Here is a 20,514-nt window from a genome sequence, read left to right on the forward strand (position 1 = left end):
ATAGATTGGCTGCCATATGACATAATTTCAAAAGCCTGACGTTGGAGGGGCTAGTGCCCCTCAAAAAAGATTAAGAACTTTCTATTACTTTGCCCTTATTCTGTTTTGCCCTTATTCTGTATACCTTCCATTCCATTATTAGTATTGGATAAAAGGAACAGATTGATTGAAGGGTGTCCACCATCCCTGAGGCCTCAGACCAAGGTAAGACTGCTGCACTAGCATCCATGTTTTGCATAATTAGTTTGTTTACTGATCATCTTTGCTAATATGTTTCACTCACGTTAATGTGTATTTTTAAGACATTGGTAAATGTGTCATCTCCCCTGTATAATTCTCTCAGGGTCGCGGGTCACCCTGTTGAAGACCCATGGTCTTAGTGACATTAGATATGTCTAACACTCTCCTTCTCCTCCTGAGCCATGATTCCGTGAAAATCAAAATATTATTAGTCCTATAATCCTTTTCTGCGAGGTGATTCGGAGCTACTATTCGGAACCGCTGTTTTAGCATTTCCACCACTGGGATTTTGTGGGACTTTTGATATGCTGATTACAAACATATTTATGAAACAAAAACAGTTGAAAGCATTTCTGTTGCAATTTGTCCGAGGTATAGTTTCTATCAAAATGCCTGCACTAGCTTCCCACTCTGGAATCCCTTTTGTGTGGCCTGGCCTCCATGGCGAGATAGAGCCTCTGTGGTTAGTTGGAGGCTTGCCAGTTGCCAGCTAATCCTGGCATCTAACGGATTGTTTTGTTGTTTCCAAATACTGCTGACTCAACCAGGTAATCTCTTCTTGAGAACTCACTTTTCTGTGGATTTCTCAACCGCCGACCTCCCACACACACACACACACACACACACACACACACACACACCACCCGGCACCCGGGACCTCCCTCCCTAATAAGAACGCTTCAATAAGGATGTACACACTGAAAATTGTTTAATGGTCCACTCCAAAACTGTACAAATATATAGCCCATAGGTCTATGACTCTACGATCTATCTAGGCCTGTATGTGTTTGCCAGAAAGGTCCATTGAAACAGAATAGACATTCAAGTAATTAGGCCTATTAGCCTATAGGCCTATGTGTCCATCAACTTAAAATCACGGAGCACGGAGGAGGGTCATAAAAAAATAAAGAATGATCAAATCGCTTTTGTCTTCTCTTCTAGCCAAGTTGGGTCATGCAGGCCTCTCTCCCATCTCTCTCTCCTATGATCCCATCTCTCACACACAATTCTGGAAATTCCTGGAATAGTGGAATACAACAGGAAAAAACTTTTCAGCACCACGGAGAGTGTTCTCCGCACTGACACGGTGCGGGCCGTGAGGGCAGCGGTATATAAAGCAGACAGATAATAAATACTATTATAGACTATAGAGTAAGAAAAGGGCAGTTTACTCACCTATTTGAATGGCATACAACGAGCCTTGCGTTGTGCAAAATCATCGACAATGTCTTTAATGTCCAACTCCCGGGCTCTGGTGTTTTCAATGGACAGGATTGCAAGCCCACTCAGTCTCGCCTGACCCATGGTGCTCCGCAGGTAGGTCTTAATACGTTTTAACTTGGAAAAGGATCTCTCGGCTGTCGCCACGGTCACAGGTAACGTCAGGAATAACAGCATGGCAGTACACACCTCAGTGAACGAGGAAGTTACGGACTGATGATCCACAAACAGCATATTACTGTCGTATCAAAAATAGCCCATCTACAAGCTCATACCTTTAATTATAGTTAATGTTATGAACTAAATACAAATACATTGCGGACATTAAAAAAAAGACAATAACATTTTAATACTAGTCATTAAGCTACTAATTTAGACTGAAGTATTTAAAGCGGGTCATGTTTACATGTTTAACAGCTGAAATCAATAATAGCCTATATCAGTATTGTGATATTAACCTGAGGGCCAAATTAAGTTAAGGTGAGGGGCCAACAGTGTATGCTTTAGTTGCTTACATGTAATCACAATGTCTTGTAACAGTCATACCTGGTACCAGTCTGCAGTTATACAATATAGCCTACCAGTGATGGAAGAATTAAGTAAAAGTATCAATAGTTTGTTTTCTGATTATCTTTGCTAATATATGTTTCACTCACGTTAATGTGTATTTTTAAGACATTTGTAAATGTGTCATCTCCCCTGTATAATTCTCTCAGGGTCCCGGGCCACCCTGTTGAAGACCCATGGTCTTAGTGACATTAGATATGTCTAACGCTCTCCTTCTCCTCCTGAGCCATGTTTCCGTGAAAATCAAAATATTATTAGTCCTATAATCCTTTTCTGCGAGGTGATTCGGAGCTACTATTCGGAACCGCTGTTTTAGCATTTCCACCACTGGGATTTCTTGGGACTTTTGATATGCTGATTACAAACATATTTATGAAAAAAAAACAGTTGAAAGCGTTTCTGTTGCAATTTGTCCGAGGTATAGTTTCTTTCAAAATGCCTGCACTAGCTTCCCACTCTGGAATCTCTTTTGTGTGGCCTCCATGGCGAGATAGAGGGGAAGCACCCTATGATCCGAGGTGCGCTGGGGGTCGGGAGAGGGTGGGTGGTTAGGTTTAGGTGTCTGCCCCGGGGGAGGTTAGGGTTAGGGTGAGGGTTTGAGGTAGGTTGTCGATCGGACCAATGGACCGTCGGCATATTGACGCGGACCCGAGATAGAGTGGTTAGTTGGAGGCCAGCTAATCCTGGCATCTAACTGATTGTTATACAATTTGGGCAATTTTCCAAATGACTCAACCAGGTAATCTCTTCTTGAGAACTCACTTTTCTGTGACTCACTCAACCGCCGACCTCCAAGGAACTGGCAACATTGTCCCTGGTTCCTCCCAGAGCACTGTATAAAAGGAACAGATTGAAGGGTGTCCGTGACATCTGGGAAACCCTCCCTGAGTGCTTCATACCAAGGTAAGACTGCTGCAAAGAGAATTATACAGGGGAGATGACACAAAATGTGTCATCTCCCCTGTATAATTCTCTCTGAGGACACCCATAAGGGTCCCGGGCCACCATGTAGAAGACCCCTGGTGGTTTGATGTAATTATAGTGACATTAGATATGTTTTTCTAACGGTTTCCTTCTCCTCCCCAGAGTCAACATGGTGACATACACAGTGACCGTGCCCGGTTCTTGGCTCACTCTGGTCTTCATCAAGCTGGTGGGAAAGGATGGCGAGAGCAAACGCACCTTGCTCTTCAGTTTCTGGGGATTTGTCAACTTCTTCCTAGGCTGGGCCAAGGTAAGTCTGACTTATGTCTGAACTAAGCAAGGGAGAATCATTTCTGCCATTTTTGAGAAACACTTCTCAATGTAAATCAAAGACTAATCATTGTGTGTATCCCTCCCTGCACTATCTGCATTGAGTGATCTTGGTACATAGACATTGATTTACTGGAGAGTCTGACTTTCAATTGTACATAGCGTACATTTTGATTGATTGTTCCCCTTTTTGCTTTGGCAATGGTGTATGTTTTGTCATGCCAAGAAAGCCTTTTGAATTGAATTGAACTGAATTGTGTGTTTTATCCCCCAGACCACTACTTTCTCTGTGAAACATCCCGTGAGTCTTGGTGAGCTGAGGGTGATCGAGCTGGAAAAGATGTCACCCTTCTTCGGCTTGCCTTTCTGGTTCGTCTCCAAGATTGAAATCACGTCTCCAGAAAGAGAAGTTTACCACTTCCCCATCTACCACTGGATCACTGATGCACAGCTGTTCAGAGAGGCTAAAGGTTAGTGGAGGCTATACTGTTGTGAATGATGTATTCATTTGTTTAACTTCAACTTGAACTGTATTGTCACATCACAGACATGTGTGAATCAGCGGGTGAAATTATTGTTTTTACAAACTCCACCATTTATGGTTTTCAGGACACAGGGAGAATAAAAATGAAAAATATATATATTTTTTCTTTTTTGGTTAATGGTACCGCAACTTTCAACAGCTGCCACAAGTTCCCCAAGGGAGTTGGGTTGGAACTAATTCACAAGGGATAGTAGACACCTTTATGAACCCCTTTTTTGAAGAAAGGTATTAGTAAGCATTTAATTATTTTCCAGATGGTCCAACATTAAGGCTTACTTAACTAAACAGTTTATGTGAAACTTGATTTTATGTGTGGAGTCACATTGCCCTCTACTGACAACACTGTACTTCTGCTGGTGCACAAACAACCCTATTTTCCTATACTAGTGTGCGTGTGTCTGTTATTACTAATTGGGTTGTCCCGATCGTATTGGGTGATCGGAAATCGGCTCCGATCTCATGACTTTCAAAAGATCGGAATCGGGGAGAAAAGATCGGATTTGTAATTGTCTAACGTAAATCTCAAAGAAAGAGATAAGCAATGAGAATTTTGTAAAAACTGTTGTGTATATGCTAGTTGCACACTCAGAGGCGTGAAAGACAAATATGATGAAACAAGGAAATCTAACCCCCGCTATGCATGATGTGATAGGTGTCTGTAGTACTCTCTCTGAATGAGAGAGATACTCTTTTTAACTTGACTTCACTTGAGAGTTTTAATTTTACTTCAGTTCTATAAGCTGTAGAACTGTATTCACTCTAAATAACCAATACATCATTATTTTTGCTATGATTCCATGCTTTCATAGAAAGAAAAAAACACAAAGTTTAATAAAAGTATAGTCACATTTGCCTTTCACTAATTGAAAGGCAACACAACAGACTACACTAGAGTGACATACATTAGGATATTTGCTGTTGTGATATGGCATAAGTGTTATATAAAAAATATAAAGATCGCATCGGGAAAGATCGCTTATTATTTATAGTCATTATTTATATAGTAATTTTACACTTGGTTGCATGCTGAAAATAGCTGATGTACAAGCTCAACGCGACGCGTTGTGAGCTTGTAGATCAGCTAGTGTAAAAACACTCATTACGACGGCATCAACACCCGCCAAAATACATTTTAGTCGACTAAATCAACTGTAGATTTAGTCGACTAAAATCTTATGACATTTAGTCGACTAAAACTAGACTAATACTAAGACATTCCAGGTGACTAAAATGTGACTAAAACTAAATTAAGTTTCAGTCCAAAGACTATGACTAAACTAAAATAGAAATTTGCTGCCAAAAACAACACTGTTCTAAACCTACGTGTTGTCAACATTATACTAAATATCTGATTTTAATCTCTTCTTAACTTTGTTTTAAATTTCTTGCAGCTTGGAGACACTTTGAGGAAGAAGACGAATACGGCAGAAAAAAGGAACTGCAGCAGAGAGAGACGGAATACAAGTGAGTCTGATGTCTTATTGTTGGCTCTGTGCAGTGTTAATGTTGTCCACTCAAACTATGACGAAACATATCCGTCTGACACCTTTTTTCACTGATGTATCAGGCTTTACTAACATAATTATATTCCATTATAAAACTACAGTGTCTTATTATTAAAAAGTACGGTAGGCCTAAACCTACAGAAATTGATTTGACGACTGAAGCAATAAAAGAGCTGTCTTTAATAATAACCAATTACTTAAAAGTGATGATTTTTATAATTGCATTAAATTACAATTTAGATACATGACCATTACAGTATGTGTACACTGTAAGTATGTAATATAGCAACATAAAGTGACAGTAAAAGAGTAACATTCCCACCCTCTCATTGATGAGAGAGGTTCTTGACCACCAAAAAAGGGTGAAAACCCCCAAAATGCAGGAGAAACGCTGGCGCAGGAGCAGCGCAGGACAAATAGTAAAATAAAAGGAGGTTAGCGCGTATGCAAATTGAGATGACCCAAATTCTTGACTGTTCTCCTCTTCCTCCATAGGTGGAATGACTATAATAAAGCAGGCGTTCCTCACATCATAAACAGTGCCGGTCCTCTAGATCTGCCTGCAGAAGTTCGATTCTCCTTCAACAAGACCTTCTCGTCTCTCTACACCCTAGCTACAAGGTGAATCCTTTACTATTGTATCAGGGGACATTGTTGACGTTGCCGCATATTTCAATGTTAAAATTATATTTCACTTTTCACCCATTGGAAACGTTACGACTTGACACTTATAGGCCTATAGCCAGTGGAAACAGAAGTAGGCTAGTTATCACATTAAGTTAATTTGAATCATGCATTTGTTATGTTTTTATTTTAGGTTCTAGTTTTCTCTATTTTAAACTCTGTGTTTATTTCACTCCCCAGTCTGGGGCAGCTGCAGCTGCAGGGTGTGTCAAACTCCAAGGCCACCTGGAAGAACATTGAAGAGATTGCCAAGGTCTGGGGGTCCACGACCGGTGGCTTTTGGCTGTTCCAGTTGCTATACCGGATTCTAATCTGGCTGTTCCCGGGCTTCGCAACGAAGGCTGGAAGGGAAGGAGTGCGTTGTTCGGTCAGAGGTAATAAACCATGTGAAAAGGACATCTCTTGTGTGCTAGCTATTTCTTCACTTCATTCCAATTTGTGCTTTGGAGCCTTGCACCTACAGTATGAGACCATTCATCTAATTTGGAGTGTGGCAGGTTTTCTGCTTCTGCAGATGTATTTTTATTACAATGGTAAGGGCTGGGCAGGGCTGTTGCCGGCCGGGTCTTGGCTGGGTGCTACAGCCTACACATGATTTAAATTAATTTAAGTTTATAGGTAGACTGGTAAAAATGGAATAGATACATGTTAAACAATGTAAATCGCTTTGGATTAAGAGTGTCGGTTAAATGCCTGAATTGTAAAACAAAAACAAGAAACTCAACTTTGTTCTGAACAATTCAAAATGGATGCTGCTTGGCTGACACTGCGTGAAAAGAGGAGTTAACGGGCAATTATGGGCACTAGATTTGCCCGTAAACCTCAAGTTTAGCAGGCATACAGTAATATACGGTATATTACTGTAATATACACATCTGTATTCCATGCTTTTTGTGCAGTGTGAACAGTGACGTAACCAGAAAGCAGAGTAAGCTAAGCTCCATCTTGTCTTCCAGAATACGTGCAGGAACACTGGACAGAGGATGCTTTCTTCGGCTACCAATACCTGAACGGCGTCAACCCCATCCTGATCCGCCGCTGCATCGCCCTGCCGGACAACTTCCCTGTGACCAATGAGATGCTGAGCCTCCCCTATGCGCGGAGCTTAGAAGAGGAAATGGAGGTGCTTTGTTTGTATTTTTTTTTTTACAAAAGAAAACCAAGGCATAGTGCAGTACATGTTGGTGGTCAAGGGTCAAATCAGCCCACATCCCTGTTTTTTCCTTATAGTAGGGGGTATTATCGTCGGGAACGTTACGTGGTGGAAAAAAGCATGAAATTTGGCACATATGTCCCTTAGGTCATCCTAAAACATCCCAGAAGGGGTGCCCAAAAAAATCTTAAACAGGAAGTGAGTTATTGACAAAATTCAAAATGGCCGCCTAAACTGTTGACAGTTGACTCAAAAGACACCAAAATAATCTCCAAAAAACATAAATTTTGGTACACACGTCCCTTGGGTCATCCTAAGTCATCCTAGAAGGGGTGCCCAAGAAAACCTTAAACAGGAAGTGAATTATTGACAAAATTGAAAATGGCCGCCTACAGTGTTGGTGAAAAGCCTATAGAATCTCATAGAAGCATACAATTTGGCACATATGTCCCTTGGGTCATCCTGAGACATCCCAGAAGGGGTGCCCAAAATAATCAGAAACAGGAAGTGCGTTATTGACTAAATTGAAAATGGTCAAAAGCAACACCCGTGGTTGTACAAATGTCAATTGGGTGATCTTAACGTATCCTACAAGGGATGCCCAAAATGTTTTAAACAGGAAGTGAGTTTTTGTAAATGACCACCTAAGCAGGTGATACAAAAGAAAACTGACGGTTAATCCTTTTGAAGTGCTTAGGCAGGAATAATCAGTTTTGCAGCGCTTGAAATATACACCTGTGTTCTGTATGGCAAGACAACTGACATTGAAAACTCAAAAATGTCTCTCAATGGAAAACATTCTTCCCATAGGCTGCACTGCTACAACATTCAAATTGAGCAGTTTACCAATCTGGCTTTTGGTCCAGGAGCCTGAAAGCTATGCAATCTCTACCATCTCCTGAAAAATATGGACGGAATAAAGTAGCTGATTTGTGGACACTTTTATGGACACTCAAGCCAAAGCCTTCCAAAGTTTGTAGAGAATTCCTCAAGTGTTGCTGCAAAGCTAAGTCCCTCTGTTCGTTGAAAGTGTAGGTGCTAGGATTCTGGGTTACCTTGCACAGCATTATGTAAATGTTCTGGTAATTGTGAAATGGTGCACAGTTACTAGAATAAAATTAAGAAGATAGAGTCCAAAATAAGCAAGTAGAGTGCAAAATAAATAAGATGCAGAGAGTAAAATAACAATATGCAGAGTAAGATAAGATGATGAGTAAAATAAATAAGGATTTGCAGAGTTAGATGAATAAAGATTCAAAGAGTAAAGAAAAGGAAATAAATATGATGATGTAGTGCAAAAAGTACCAAATGCCAAGTTATGCAGACGGAAGTTGTCAACAGTTTAAACAGCCATTTAGAATTTATTCAACATGGTCCCTTCCTAAAACGTTAAATAAACAAACACAAACAAACAAATAATCCCTTTTAGGTAAGGAGCACTATACGCTTTTCTGAGCTCTTCTTTTGCTTTAGGCGGTTATTTTGAATTCAGAAAAAAACAAACTTCCTGTTTGAAAGAAATGTGGACACCCCTTGTTGGACGACCCAAAGGACATTTGTACCAGATTCCATGCTTTTAATGAGATCCTTCGTTTTTCCTTCACTTTAGGGTAGGCGGTCATTTTAAATGTAGTCAATAACTCACTTGCTGTTTCAGATTATTTTAGCAATCCCTTCTAGGATGTTATAGGTTAACCCAAGGGACATGTGTGCCACATTGTATGCTTATGGAGATTCTTTAGTTGTCTTTTGAGACAATCGACAACACTTTTTTCAATTTCAATTTAGTCAATAACTCACTTCCTGTTTTGGATTCCTTTGGGCACCCCTTCTAGGATGTCTTAAGATGACCCAAGGGACATATGTGCCGAATTGTATGCTTCTATTAGATTCTATAAGCTATTTAATCAATAACCAACACTGTAGGCGGCCATTTTCAATTTTGTCAATAATTCACTTCCTGTTTAAGATTTATTTTTGCACTCCTTCTAGGATGTCTTAGGATGACCCAAGGGACATGTGTGCCAAATTGTATGCCTTTTGGATATTCTTTAGTTGTCTTTGAGATAATCTACAACACTGAAGGCGGCCATTTTCAATTTTGTCAATAATTCACTTCCTATTCAAGATTGTTTTTGACACCCCTTCTAGGATGTCTTAGGGTGACCCAAGGGACATGTGTGCCAAATCTCATGCATTTGAGATTATTTTGGTGTCTTTTGAGTCAACTGTCAACAGTTTTGGTGGCCATTTAGAATTTTGTCCATAACTCACTTCCTGTTAAAGGTTTTTTGAGCACCCCATCTAGGATGATTTAGGATGACCCACGGAACATCTGTACCAAATGTCATGCTTTTATCGATTGTATCGATTGTCATGCTTAAATCGATTGTATCGCGTAAGGATTTGGCTATTTTTTGATGATAGGAGTTGTGCCCCAATAGAGGTCTTGATCTCTGGTCATATGAAGAATTATACAATATATTATCTATTGGTAATCATTCATAGGGTCTTTTAAAAGTTTTTAAAAATAATTATGTATTTTTGGCATTGACAATATATCACTCAGAAAGGGATTAATGTGGAAGGTCATCTCATTCCGAATGGTTAAGTACATTTTTGGCATTTAAAGTTGTTTGGGTTCTTTTTGCCAACTCATTTAATATTAGTCTAATTACTATAAATGTAAAAGGTATACTTGGCACAATCAGTCAGAATTTCAGAATGATATCACATTTAGGAATAATAGGTCATTTCTGGCGGCCATTTTGGATTTTTCCCTAAAAATTGCCTTTCATGTGTCTGAAATTTTGGGCACCCCTTCTGAGGTGCTTTTTTCCACCGCGTAACGATTTTAACCATGTTATGACGATAATACCCCCTACTATTACAGGCTGGCGTTCGAGTGATTTTTTTGTGAAAAATAAATCCCATACTCCCACAATAAGGGCCTTTATCAGCCCCACCCCTCTCCAATTGTTTATATTGTGTTTAGTTTCCAAGATGGCCGCAGCACCAGCAGGGGGTGCATGGGGCGGAGGTTAGCGTGTGCGTCAACATATGCCCTTACTGGGTTGCGTTCACACATTCAAGACACCCGTCTTGTGTCTGTGTTTAATGGCCGCTCCAATGCATTTCCAATGGAAGCCCATATGGTTTGACGAAACATGTTGTTTGATGGGTGGGATGGGGCATTCACACACTGTATATGTGACGTCACCTGTGTTATATCATGGATACTATCACTATAACATCTTCATCAGGTCATCAGGTCCTAAAAGTTTTAATGTTTCCAACAGAATGGCAACATCTTCCTGTTGGACTATAAGAATTTGGATGGATTTGAAAAAAACATCATCGGCGGTGAGCAGCAATACCTGACGGCTCCACTGGTGCTGCTGCACTCAACGCCTGACCACAAACTGATGCCCATCGCCATCCAGGTGAGAACACTCAACACCTGACCACAAACTGATGCCCCTCGCCATCCAGGTGAGAACAAGCTTCCACACTGGAAAATTGAACCAATAGGCTCTATGCACAGCAGCTGTACTGAAATTAGTTAGTTACTGCAAGAGTGCAGGTCTAGCCAACACCAACTCGTGATTCCTGTATTGCTGCCCTCCACAAATTCTTATCTATCATCAGGTTCTTGAACTCTGCAGTGTTGTTACAGTGGCATCCCACTCGTTTCTTCCTCAATCTCAAAATGACATTCATCAGAACTGTCACGCCGCAGTGCGTCTACATAGGTGGTACACTTCTTTCCCCTGGGTTTGCTCCCAGAGTCAATTTACTTGCCTCAAGTTCTGTGTGCCTGACGCAGTGCCCTGCCAGCCTCCTTCTCTCTCTTACTTTGTCAAAGAAAGAAAGAAAGAAAGGGCAAAATCTAATTTCATTTAATTCAATATAATCCAATCTAATTTAATTTAATAGTACATTGTTGTTCCTTACAGTTGAAGCAGAAGGAATCAAAGGACAATCCAATCTTCTTGCCTACTGACTCCCACTATGACTGGCTGCTGGCCAAGATCTATGTGAGAAGTGCCGATTTCACTGAACACCAGCTCAACGTTCACCTGCTGCGCACTCACCTGCTGGCAGAGGTCTTTGCAGTGTCACTGCTAAGGAATTTCCCCATGGTTCACCCGCTGTACAAGGTAACTGTTCACTGCTATGGTTCACCCCCTGTACAAGTTAACTGTCACTGCTATGGTTCACCCTCTGTACTGTACATTGTACAAGGTAGGCCTACAGCTATCGTAATTTGATCAAATATCTTTCTTGTGCAGCAGCTCAACCGATCCAAATTCAGTTGAGATTATTAGCATATATCATATTCACCTATCATATTCACATACTGTATTAGCAACACAATTATAGGTATAACATTGGCTAGAGGATTCAGTTATCATGGCTTTTAAGAATTCAATCTCTCTTTTTCCCTCCTCAGCTCCTGATTCCTCACACCCGCTACACTCTGCAGATCAACAACCTGGCCCGAGGATTCCTGATTTCTGAGAATGGATTTTTTAATGACGTAGGAAACAATGATTAACAGTTTGTCAAACACTGAAATTTAGTATAATTAATTAAGTATAATGAATAGAGCTGGGACTCGATAAAAAAAAATCTAATTAATCAGAGGCTTTGTAATGAATTCATCTCGATTAATCGCATTTTAATCGCATATCAATATTCAACCCGAGAACATGTTTTTTGGTATCGCAGTGAATAGTGACTACGGGATTCCACTCATTTTCAACATTTTACTGTCATTAATATACCTTAGAGTTGTGTGGATATAATAAGAAAGTCCCCCCCATTCTGTGTTGCCTACAACTGGAGGTCTGAAAAAAATCAGCAACATTATGAAGTACATCTCAGTGACATCACAAAAATGTATTTCATAATGTTACTGTTTTTTTCAGACCTCCAGTTCTAGGCAACACAGAATGGGGGACTTTAAGCAATACAACTTTTTTATCCCAACAAGTGCAGCAAGTGCCTATATAAAGTGTCTTCAGTGTGTATATGAATTCTCAAATGTGCTTTACATGGCGGGGCATGAGAAAACAAAAACTGTATTAGGGGGGAAACATTTCACATGAGGTTGGGGCAGACCATTGTCTGACCACGGAATTCCCACGCTTGCTACTTCAGTATGTTTCGCATCGAGGACAGCTTCGTGCTGTGGTGAAATCGCTGCGCGTCTCTGGTGTCCTGTGAGACATGTTAAGCTGAAGCAACTAGCATGCGAGCTAACGTTGGTCATATATGGATCCTTTCCCTCTGACATTGCACACAGCCATGCCGCTATCCACGCGTCCATCCGATAGCTTTTACATCTAAATGTCCAATCCATGGAGCAAAAGCGATATAATCTCTCATTCGATTCATTTGGATTTGGGCTTTCTGACGGAGCTGTAGCCTGTAGTGTAGGGGTCCGCGTTAATATGCCGACGGTCCATTGGTCCGATCGACAACCTACCTCAAACCCTCACCCTAACCCTAACCTCCCCCGGGGCAGACACCTAAACCTAACCACCCACCCTCTCCCGACCCCCAGCGCACCTCGGACCAATGCTCCTTCGGAGCAATGGTCCGTCGGATCATAGGGTGCTTCCCGTAGTGTAGAGTGTACTGCTGCTGCTGCTCGCCTCGCTCTATATGGAGCATAGAGTATGCGTGCCCGAGCCAATTCAGTACTAGAAACGCGCCCAGTGAGAAACGTTCCGCGGTGAAAAAACGGGAATCACCCTATGATCCGACGGACCATTCTTCCGAAGGAGCATTGTTCCGAGGTGCGCTGGGGGTCGGGAGAGGGTGGGTGGTTAGGTTTAGGTGTCTGCCCCGGGGGAGGTTAGGGTGAGGGTTTGAGGTAGGTTGTCGATCGGACCAATGGACCGTCGGCATATTGACGCGGACCCGAAAAAACGTGTTATTTTTTCTGTAGTTAATGAATCTCAATTAATGCGTTAAAGTCCCGGCCCTAATAATAAACTAGTTTAGTATCGCCAGTCGCTACGAGTTGTAATAGAAGGTATGTTGGGCACAGCCTTGTCATGGTTTTCCTTCTACCCATCAAGAAGCTAATTTGTCAATCTAGCTAACTTCTGGTATTCCACAGAGCTCAATTATTGGTCCTCACTCCTCATTATCTCTGTACTGCCGCTGGGAGAACTTATTACCCAGCTCTATCTCTCTGCAGCTCAACCCCTCTGCTCTTGACCCGTCGTTGTCTATCCAGCATTAAATGCTGGATGAGTGGGAACTTTCTCAAGCTAAATGAGGATAAGACAGGAGTTCTCATAATTGGTTCTAGTAAGCATGCAGAAAGAATCAATATGAAATAGACTCTCTAACCTGACGTTATAAGTAACTCTACCGTGAGAACCTGTGGGTCATTATTGATTCTGAATTGAATTTCAATATGCACATTAATCAGGCTACCAAAACTGTCTTCTTTCATCTTAGAAACATTGCATGAATTAGAGCCTATCTGTCATTAGACGATGCAAAAACGTTAACTTTTTAGTTTTCTCTCGACTCACTTACTGTAATGCACCTTTTTATGGCCTGTCAAAGAAAACAACGGACAGACTAGAACTTGTTCAAAATGTTGCAGCTGGAGTTTTAACTAAAACTAAGAAGAGAACATATTACTCCACTCTTGCTTTAAGTAGATTTTTTTTCCTGTTCTGCCCGATTTGCTGCTTTACACAATCTAACATTTCTCTATTTAATGTTAACCTGTCGTCCTATGTTTTCTTCCAGAATGTATCTTCAGGCGGACAGGCTTTGGGGGCATTCCTGCGGAAGTCCATGGACTCATTGACCTACAGCTCTCTGTGTCCTCCTGATGACATCAAGGAGCGTGGCGTGGACTCTTTGCCAGGATACTACTACAGGGATGATGCACTCCAACTGTGGCCCATCATTCACAGGTAGGAACGTCTGCTGTTAAATCTTAAAGGTAGAGTATAGGATTTCTATTTGTTACAAGGGTTACACTCTAGGTCGTTAAATAGCTCTATATTCGGATATAGGCTACACTACTCATTCTACAGAGTGTTTGATCAGTGACAGGAGTCTCCATTAGGGATGTACCGATCAGGTTTTTTTGCTCCCGATCTGATTCCGATCATTTGATTTTGAGTATTTGCCGATAACGATTTACTTATGCCATATCACATTACAATATCAAAAATCATAGACAATATCCAGTCTAATATCATGATATGGATATAATATTGATACTAGGGATGTCCCAATCATGTTTTTTTGCCCCTGATCCGATAACGATCATTTAAAAATGCCGTGAACGGCCCCGATTTCCGATCACGTGTTCAAATCGGGACAACACTCCATCTCTCTCCAGCTCTTTAGTAAGCAGAATAACGCTAATCCGTTAAACTATTGTGGCGACTGGTACACACACCCAGGAGACAGAAAGACGTTTGCCTATTCCAAGGCGTTTAATCACAAAGACAGTTTCACAACAGTGGCTTTAAATCATCACTTTCACGTATTGGCAACACAAGCAGGTAAGATAGACAGTTATGTTCAGTTCCTCTTTCTTGCCGGACGATGGTGCTCTAGAGTCGTTGTCGCTGGACCAAGTCTCTGGACTTCAACGGGCGTCTGAGAGCGTGAATAAACACAGTCGGTCTGCTGCCCGGTGGCAATCAAATAAACATGGGAAGTACGTTCCTACTCAGCTTGTGGACGAGCGCTCTCGCTCCGGTTCCTCCACCGTGTACTAGGGTCGTTGTCGCTATTACTCCGTCCTTTTCCATCCCATGCATGTCTTAGTTATATGGTTCCGATCCTCCTCTTCACCAGTCTGTCATAGTACAGTCTGTCATAGACGTGCTTAGCGCGTCTGTCATACAAGCCTGGTAGGAGAGAGGACAAGAGGTAATCAATATTATGCTGTTCAGTGTTCATGTTAGTCACATAGAATGTGCTCGTGAACGTGGTGCTCGACTCACCGCCCAACTCGCCCGATAGCGTGTTGTTTCACCCCTGGAGCCTTAATCTGAAGTGAGGCAGAGAGATCTGTCTTTTGAACTGTGGCGCTCCTTTGACTGAAGGCAGGTGACGCGCATTCCAGCTGATCAAGGAGGTGACGCGGTACATACCTTCCCTCTAGTACCCGCCCTAGAGGTTGGTGCGTTCCTCTTCTCTCTCTCTGCCTCTGCTGGCCTCCAGGGGTGTGCCTACCTGTTGGGCGGCGTTCTGCCATCGAGACACCACACTATCTTCACTTGTATTTGGTAAGCCATACTTAAGGTTAGTTTTGAGTTTTGGCAGAGAGTCAAGAACTGTGATGTCTTTTGGCAGGGTCAAATTTGTAAGGTTGTTGTTGTGTTGTGTTGTGTTGTGTTGTATTGTGTTGTGTTGTTGTGTTGATGTTGTGTTGATGTTGTGTCGTGTCGTGTTTGTGTTGAAGTTGTGTTGATGTCGTCTTGTGTTGTGCAGGTATGTTGAGGGAACCGTCCGCTACTATTACAAGACTGATGCTGAGGTCCAAAAAGACAATGAGCTGCAGAAGTGGATCAAGGACATCTTTGAGCATGGGTTCTACTCCAAAGCAAGCTCAGGTACGCTTCTCTCTTCTCTTTTGATCCTCCTGGTTGTTGTGTCTGACAAGCCGACGTTGAATCTGTATCATAACCATGCCAAGTCCATGTTTACGTAGTTTCAGCTGAGGTATTAGTACGATGACGTGACCTTCGAGCACGGCAACGGCAACACAAAAAAACCTGCCTATACACAGCATACCCAAATGCAGTTACCCAAAAAGTAATTACTTGATTTTCTCTGTCCAACAACCGTTTTCTCTCATGTTTTCTGTCCACACTCAGGAGTGCCTCGAAGTCTAAGCTCAGTGGATGAGTTGGTGAAGTTTGCCACCATGGTGATCTTCACTGTCTCCGCCCAGCATGCTTCCGTCAACTCTGGACAGGTGTGTCCTTTTAGATTCCACTGTCATAGAACCACTGACTGACTGTCTGTGATAGAACCACTGACTGACTGTCATAGAACCACTGACTGACTATCATAGAACCACTGACTGACTGTGATATAACCACTGACTGTCATAGAACCACAGACTGGTTTAATGTTTGTCTTTAGTTCAATGTTTGTTTTGTAAACACCATTGACAATGAAGGGAAAATGTACGGCATAATGTACCTCATTACGTCATATTGTCTCTTTATTGTTAATGGCGTTTAATGTTTGTGTTTGCACCGTTTGTTTTACATCACCATTACATCACCTAATCAACCTGATTTAGACTTTATTATATTAGCGACACAGGTGTGGTTTTTTGGTTCCAGTTCTGAAGGAACATATAATACTGTACATACTGTGTAATATGTTATTCTATTTCTATCATTACAGTTTGAATATAGTGGTTGGATGCCCAACGCTCCCAGCACCTTGCGACGTCCTCCTCCCACCACCAAGGGGAGCTCTAGTGAGAGCACCATGTTGGAAACCCTCCCTAATGTCGGCACTACGGCCCGGGGCATGGCCACAGCATGGACACTCAGCAGACAGCCCATTGACTTTGTAAGTGTAACTCTCTTTAACCCATTTAGACCTGAGGACGATTCTACGAATGTCTTCTAAATCAAAACAGTTTTCTGAAAAACCTAATGTTTCTATGTCAGTGGTGCTCAAAATAATTATTTCATGTCAAGGAGCCGACCCCATCTCAAAATATGTAGTTCCAGGGACCCTCCCAGACGCAAAGATTTTAGTTAAAAAACGTTCGCTCTGAAAGAATATATATTCAAAGATGTGCACCACATTTTCACGATTTTTCAAAAATAGCAGATCTATAAGCTCGTAGCGCTATGAGCTTGTAGATCTGCTATTCTTCAACAGTATTGTTAGGGTCTGTCTCCCCACAGACCATGTCAGCCCTGGCCACTCCCACTTTCCTTTCCACTCACTCAGTCCCTTCACTCACCTGTCTCCAACTGCCTCGTCAGCCCACCTGCGAACACTTTGACATTTTACCTGCTCACTATATAACTGAACTCTGTACAAACACTCACTGTCAGAACATTGTCTTTCTTCCTGGTTCCTGGTTTTTGTCTTCTCGAAAGGTTTGATTTTTTGGACAATGTTTACTGCCTTGTACTATGTAGCCTTTTTGTTTACTGCCTTGAACTCTAGAGTTTTGCCCTTTTTGGATTCCTAGTTTTCTTTGTACTTTTGAAATGTTTTCTCCTGAGTTTTTCCTGAGCTAGCTTACAGCTACCTTTTTTGTTTGTGTCCCTTATCTGCCTTGGATATAAATAATTACTTTGATTTTGAACCTTCCTGTTTTGTGGCTTGCATATTGGGTTCAGTCATTCTCATACCGTAACAAGTATAACACAATGCTTAAAACACCAAAAGGGGTTCCCGTCCTGAATGGGTTTGAATATGCTAGGGTATAGGATATATACAGTATATTATGACATTGCAGTCAAGATACCCTGCCAATGCAGTTCATAAGTTATAATTCTGACTACATTGTTTATATTGTGTTTAGTGAGCGGGTGGGGTCGACATATGCCCTTACTGGGCTGCGTTCACAAATTCAAGACACCTGTCTTGCGTTTGGCTTGTGTCCGCTCCAATGCATTTCCAATGAAAGCCCATATAGTCTGACAAAACATTTTGTTTGATGGGGGGGGGGGGGGGGGGGGGGGCAGAACACATCCATCAAAGCTGTGTTCAGACGCAAGTCAGGTGTCAGACACAAGGCAAGTGTCTTGAATGCAGCCCAGTGAGGGCATAAGTCAGGTGTCAGACACAAGGCAAGTGTCTTGAATGCAGCCCAGTGAGGGCATAATTATGTCGACCTCGCCCACTCACCTCCGCTCCACCCCCTCCTGGTGCTGCGGTCATCTTGGAAACTAAACACATTATAAACAATGGGAGAAGGGTGGGGCCGAGAAAGGCCCTTATTGTCTTTATTCAGACCACAGCCATCTTGACAGCAAGGCGCTACCTAGGTGCTACTTCCCATAGACAGCCCATTCATCCAAACAGAAAAGTCCTATCTAATTATATTAAACAACGTCAAACATTGCAGCTGTATAGGGAAAGCTTGAATTATCCTCTTTCAATCTGTTTCTTTCATAAAAATCCACTGTAGACATGTTATGAGCTACTTACTGTCATGGAATTCAGAGTATGGAAGTGCTCGTTAACAGTAAAGCAACCTCCTGCTGCCTGCCTGCTGCACTATGTGCAAATTCAAAACAGGTGGTATGCGCCGTTGAGGGATATTCAACAAGCGCTTCCAAACTCCAACAAAAAAACACATGCAAGGAATTTCTTGACAGGAAGTAGCTCATAAAATGTCTCCGGTGGATTTCCATGAAACAAACACTTTGCAGATAGCAAGAGGATAATGCAAGCTTTCCCTGCAGCTGCAATGTTGGTTATTTTGACGTTGTAGAGAGGACTTTTCTGGTTGGATGAATGGGCTGTCTATGGGAAGTAGAACCTAGGTAGCACCTTGCTGGCAAGCTGGCTGTGGTCTGAATAAAGACAATGGTGAATACACAGACTGAACATGTGTTGCAGTTAGACCTGTATTATAATATATGTTTCTATGTCCTCAGGTTCGGCTTGGCTATCACAGAGAAGAGCATTTCTACGAGGAGATCCCGCGCAAGCTCATTGCAAAATTCCAAGCAGAGCTGGACAAGTTCAGTGTAGCTGTCCATGACAGAAACAAGTCTCTGGAAGTCCCGTACACATACATGGACCCAAAGGTGGTGGAGAATAGTGTTGCCATTTGACATGGTTGTGTTTGACGTTATTCTCAGGAAGTCAGTTCACTGTTGAATAACTACATTTCAATTCAATTCAACTCACAACATTTTTCATTCCAGGGACCCCCACATAAATGGGCATTAGGCCATAGACCCCCATATCCACAAATGTTATACCCTTTTTCATGTTTGGGACCCAAATCTACACCATGTAACTTTGAGAGTGTACAAATGGGTCCATTTGCTTCCATGGCGTCTTTGGCATTTTATTGTTTTTGAGGGGCGCTAGCCCCTCCTATAGACGAATCCAGAAACGGGTCTCATGGTCGCAGCTTACGTATTTCCTGTAGGCGGAGCTGACGTAGCTGCAGGGTAAACCCGCACGTCTTCTACTACATTGAATGGTAGAGTGACTGATGTTAGTCTGCTCAAACATTACTCCTTTACCTACTTTTTACAAACACTAACATTACAAAGATGCCCAGAACATCTGGATGAACCGGCGTTGTTTATGGCTGCTCCAACAGTAGTGGCAACATTAAAAAAATAAAAGAAAACAGAATGTCAAAATATTCACCGCGGTGGCTGAGACCAGAGCCATAGAGTAATTGTTATGACTTGCCCCTTTGTTTGCCTTTTGGATGGATATTATGGTTTTTGATCTGCTTATGGATATTATGGTTTTTGACCTGCCTGCTTCAGCTTATGTAAGCATTCCCCTTAAATTCTGTCACTATTAAACTCTTGAAAAGTACTCTGCCTGTGTTGCCTGCTTTTGGGTTCTACTTTGACACGCACCGTAACAGCAATCGGTGTATGAATGTGCGTGTGAATGGGTGGAGGTCCACCCATAATTCCGACGGGCCGGTGTTCCGACGGACCCTTTTTTCCGACGGACCCTTTTTTCCGACGGTCCATTGTTTCCGACAGGCCGGTGTTCCGACGGCACACACTTTGACGGAGATCATGCGTGCCTGCTCAGCAGTGTTGCCATGTCTGCTTATTATAAGCGACTTTGGGCAGTTTTTGTATTGGTTGCTTGTAAATTGTGGTATGGGTTTTGGGCTTGTTTCCTAGTGTTGTTTTCTGTACTATGGACCCCATCTTGTTTTACAATATTCTATATTTGAAAATAGCAGATCTACAAGCTCACAATGCATCACATTGAGACGCATTGTGAGCTTGTAAATTGTCTATTTTCAGATGGCATATGAAGTCCCTCACATTTGTATGTAAATTACATCCTGCACAGCATTGCCTACATTGATTTAAGTATTCAATATAACAATGTGAAATAATGTAATGTAATGTGCGTAAACCACAAGCGCGCACACACACACACACACTGGCACCGTCAGTCCGCAACCGCGTTCCAACAAGCTGAACAAAGCTAAATTATTTCATTTTATTATGACATCCCGTTAGCCTATACATGCTTTGAGCCGAGGGCCCACCGCAGGCTAGAGAACAGTTAGGCTATGTTAATAATGTTTTAACGTGCACTGTTGAAAGTGTACGGCTTTGCTATGAGAGAGAGAGAGAGAGAGAGAGAGAGAA

At 42.0% G+C, this 20,514-nt stretch overlaps 2 protein-coding genes across 2 annotated transcripts in view; both read left to right on the forward strand.

Moving 5' to 3' along the window:
* Positions 1-20,514, forward strand: part of LOC308318779 (uncharacterized protein) — a gene marked incomplete at its 5' end in the record, with an annotated part of 473,522 nt that overhangs the window by 121,493 nt on the left and 331,515 nt on the right. The gene's annotated exons all lie outside the window — the stretch shown is intronic.
* LOC308317924 (arachidonate 12-lipoxygenase, 12R-type-like) lies at positions 1,544-18,984 on the forward strand (the record flags this gene model as incomplete). The annotated part of the gene is made up of 15 exons (XM_080767271.1): positions 1,544-1,557; positions 3,115-3,262; positions 3,557-3,752; positions 5,218-5,290; positions 5,827-5,952; positions 6,196-6,389; positions 6,972-7,138; positions 10,468-10,611; positions 11,125-11,328; positions 11,622-11,708; positions 13,946-14,115; positions 15,653-15,774; positions 16,039-16,139; positions 16,580-16,750; positions 18,805-18,984. The coding sequence occupies 15 exons, from the start codon at positions 1,544-1,546 to the stop codon at positions 18,982-18,984; spliced, it is 2,097 nt and encodes a 698-aa protein (XP_080623397.1).

This window comes from Protomyctophum bolini (assembly GCF_963924005.1).
Source record: "Protomyctophum bolini genome assembly, chromosome: 7".
Classification (NCBI taxonomy): Eukaryota; Metazoa; Chordata; class Actinopteri; order Myctophiformes; family Myctophidae; genus Protomyctophum; species Protomyctophum bolini.